This window comes from Lytechinus pictus, chromosome 4, assembly GCF_037042905.1.
Source record: "Lytechinus pictus isolate F3 Inbred chromosome 4, Lp3.0, whole genome shotgun sequence".
In the NCBI taxonomy this organism is placed as follows: Eukaryota; Metazoa; Echinodermata; class Echinoidea; order Temnopleuroida; family Toxopneustidae; genus Lytechinus; species Lytechinus pictus.
The window spans coordinates 29,673,445-29,677,107 of record NC_087248.1 but is presented as its reverse complement, the minus strand read 5'-3'; the positions used below and the strand labels follow the sequence as shown (position 1 = coordinate 29,677,107).

Genomic DNA, 3,663 nt, shown 5'->3' with positions numbered 1-3,663 from the left:
TTTGAATGATGTAAAATGTGCGTTGTGTAAATTTTGGAGTTGGGAGAAATTAATGGCCAAACACAGATTTCCAAACTTTTTTTGAGAGGTTTATGTCAGAAATGTGACTATCAGTGATTGCCATATCAGTTGCTCCCAACTGACTACTGGTCTAGTCAATTTGACTGATCTGTTTTAAGAGTGTAGGGTTGTCTGTGCCGACTGGTTTTGTTGAGGACATAACATATATAAACAAATTAATGTAAATACAAGCTCATTTCTGACATCTTCAGCATGTTTCTATTATAAGTTTTGTTATTTAAAGGGGATTTACAATCATACTTCATTTCATTCTTGTTTCCGGACACTTTCTGCAGGCATGACCAGAAATAACAACTGACAAAATCTAACCTTTCATTTCATGGGAATCACTGTTACATGTTAAAACAGAAAACTGTCTAGGTTTTTTTTTTTTTTTTTTTTTTTGGGGGGGGGGTTAGTTGGCTCGAGGGATTATTCTTTGGTCTAAGGAAACATATTTAGAAAGGTAAATATGTCTTTAGATCAATCTTCTTAGTAATAGTTCATGCGTTCTTCATGATTAACGTTTACTTTTATTCTTTTTAACTTTTTCATAATTTTAGCGCAAATCACTTTTAAAAGGATTGTTACTTACTCAAGCAGAAAGATTTGTCAATAGTTTTATCGTCATTTGCTTTAAAATGTATAATTTTGTAGAATTATTACAAAGTATAAACTGTTTTGTCAAGCTTATTTACACTGCACCTCAACCCAATGTCCTCTAACTGTATACCTCTCTTTACTCTTATCGTATTCTTACATCACTCATATTTCTTCAAATGATGATATTTTCGAAAATATAAACTATTCACTTATTATCATTCCGACAATGATTTTATGCTCGTTAAGTTTTCATTGCGAAACTAGGTTAAGGGGGCTAAGTGCCTCTTATACAAGATTGGCAATTTTGGGCTAGCCCCTCCGTTTCCCTTTTATATATTCAAAATCAACTGAGGTCATATCTTGTAAGTTCCGATCTATTATCTCTGCTACTGTTATCATTATTGCTATGTTTTTGCGATATATTTAACTTTATTTCATTTTGTTTATAATATTTTTGTAAATGTGAAACCGAAATTAATGAAAAATCGAATTCTAACTCCAATTAAGCCTTTTCGCCAGCTTTGTCAACACTAATCTTAAAGCTTTAAGCATAGAGCTTAATAGCTCCATGCTTTAAGTATGCCGAGAGCGTTATGAATTATCGATGCCGAACAACGTTATGTGCTTTTATACCGTACCTGCAAACACATCCTTCACGGCAGAACGAAACTTGGGATATTGGGCTGCGTATATCAAGGGGTTGATGGACGAATTAATGAACGTGAATAGGTTGAGAATCTGTCGGACGGTTCCAACAACGTAGGCTCTGGCCCTAACTGCTCCTTTAAAAGAGATGACTACAAATGTAATCTGGCTTGGAGCCCAACAAAGGATGTAGATAATGATGACGACCAACAAGATCTTGATGACACGATTCCTAGCGAGGATATGATAGCACTGGTTGGAACCTTGAGCTATGACACGTTGCATTTTTCTCGACCGTAGATGAAGTAGGAATGCCATAGCTATCTGGGAACCCAACATCAGAACAACGGGAATGAGCAATCGGATGGTGAAATTGAACATGTTGAACAACTGTAGTAAAGAAGAATGGGAATTGGAGGGCACACAGTAGATTCGGGATAGGAGATCAGTTTCCGCGATCATGGAAATGAGATAATAGGAGCACGAAAGACACGAGAACACCCACGCTACTACGATGAAAGTACAAACCCTGCGGTTTGTGAAGATTTCCTTGATGCGCAAAGGGTAGGCAACCGCTGTCAGGCGCTCGAAAGAAGCACCAACCAAGATGTAGCTCGAGGATATAACACAGATCCATGACAAGCAACTAGTAAAGATGAGCCTGCAATACAACACACCAGGAAGGATGTCAGGGACCTGCCGTGCTCTTGGAATGGGGATGTTGAAGATTGATGTCAGCAAGTCAGAGATGGCGAGTGCGCCGATGAAAATGTCCGTCGAACTAGCTGAGGATCTTCGACCTGCCATTACAACGACAACCAGTAGGTTTCCAAGAATACCGATCAAGGAAATTATTAACTGAAGGATGGTTACCCACGTCCATGAAAATTGCCACACCCAGATAGTTGTATCCACACTGACGACCAAGTCTGTGGCAGGTTGGGAAGTTGTCGTGTCATCGGTGGTAAACTCGCCAGTGAATTCTTGGATGATCAAAGTTTGCAACGAGTCAGTGCGATCGTAACTTGATGTACTCGGAGTTGTCGGATTAATCGGTTGTGATGGTTGGGAGGAAATCTCATCTGTACCTTCGTTGTTGTCTGAGCTAGACCTCCAGCCCCCAGTCGAGGCTTCTAGAGAGACCTCTGGTGATTGGGTTGTTGACTGCTGAGATGAGTTAACTACGATGACCAGAGAGAGCAAAGTAAGGCGAAGCATCAACCGCCCAGCGCTCCGTTTATCAGATTTCCTCATGATTACGTGTTTAGTCCTTGGACTTCTTAAGTCTTAACATGGAATATCGAATCATCAGGTTCAGAACAATGATGAATGGAGATAATGCGACGGGATTTTGCATCAAGGAAAACCTGGAAAAAAAAAACACGTTAATATGGTTAGAGGAAATAAACAAGACATGATGAAGAGACTAGGTCAATGATGATACTGAGGTTTTATTATGTTTATAATCCAAAAGTAAGACAAACTCCTATCTTTTTAATCATGATCATCTTACGGTAATATTTTGGGGCTTAAAAATATTTGTGGAGCGGAAAAAGGATTGGAAAGCTATCATAGCTTTGTTTAAAAATGACCAGATCGTAGGAATACCCGCAGCTTTTCTTACCATTGATTCGTGCGGTAAATTACATTGGGGTTTTTGGTCTGAAATAACCAAATATACACAACAAAAAAGTAAGTCACCCCTAAATCAAATTGCTGTAACTTTTAAACGGAATAATTTTGAAATATGATATTTCGTAGGTGGTTTTCTACACTCATTAAGTAACTCCTGAGAAAAAAAATGAGGTCAGTTAAGTCGTGCATGAGTAATCAAAGATTGAATTAAAAATGACAATTTTTTGAAAGTCACAAGAGTTGTTGTTCTGATTGTGTAAAGACAAAAATGGGCCTAAGTTGTTTTTAGGTGAATTTTATGGTGTTAAAGCTGTTTTACTATCCATCATTTGGCCACCTCACACAAAAATTTTGTATGTTTATGGTTGAATGAGCACAATGTTTTGTGACGTATCATCATAGGGGTTTATGGCAGTTTCCCCTACAACTTGTTGAAAACGTGTTAAAATTGGAAAATGTTGGTGCCTCTCCCCAATTACTCGGCCACTCCCCATTTTAAAGTTCTGGACCCACCACTGATTTGTCCATAAATTCAACTGATTCTGAGAAACTGTTAGGAAAAGAATACATTTATGCAGTATAAAGAGAATTCATTCCAAGTTTTTGAATGTGCTCGCTCAACCATGAAAATGTGAAAAGTTCGGAGTGTGTGGTGATAAAACTGATGGATGATAAAAACAACAGCAATTAAGTCACATTTGAAACCGAACTTGCCCTTTC

The 3,663-nt window shown here is 38.1% G+C and overlaps 1 protein-coding gene across 1 annotated transcript; it reads right to left on the bottom strand.

The window, feature by feature from the left end:
• Positions 1–471: 471 nt before the first annotated feature.
• Positions 472–2,676, bottom strand: LOC129258227 (allatostatin-A receptor-like). Its single transcript, XM_054896538.2, has one exon. The coding sequence runs from the start codon at positions 2,560–2,562 to the stop codon at positions 1,291–1,293; it is 1,272 nt and encodes a 423-aa protein (XP_054752513.2). The 5' UTR covers positions 2,563–2,676; the 3' UTR covers positions 472–1,290.
• Between the last annotated feature and the right edge of the window lie 987 nt (positions 2,677–3,663).

What these genes read in the sequence shown, in the direction of transcription:
- LOC129258227 (XM_054896538.2), bottom strand. Translation starts at nt 2,562, where the DNA reads ATGAGGAAATCTGATAAACGGAGCGCTGGGCGGTTGATGCTTCGCCTT.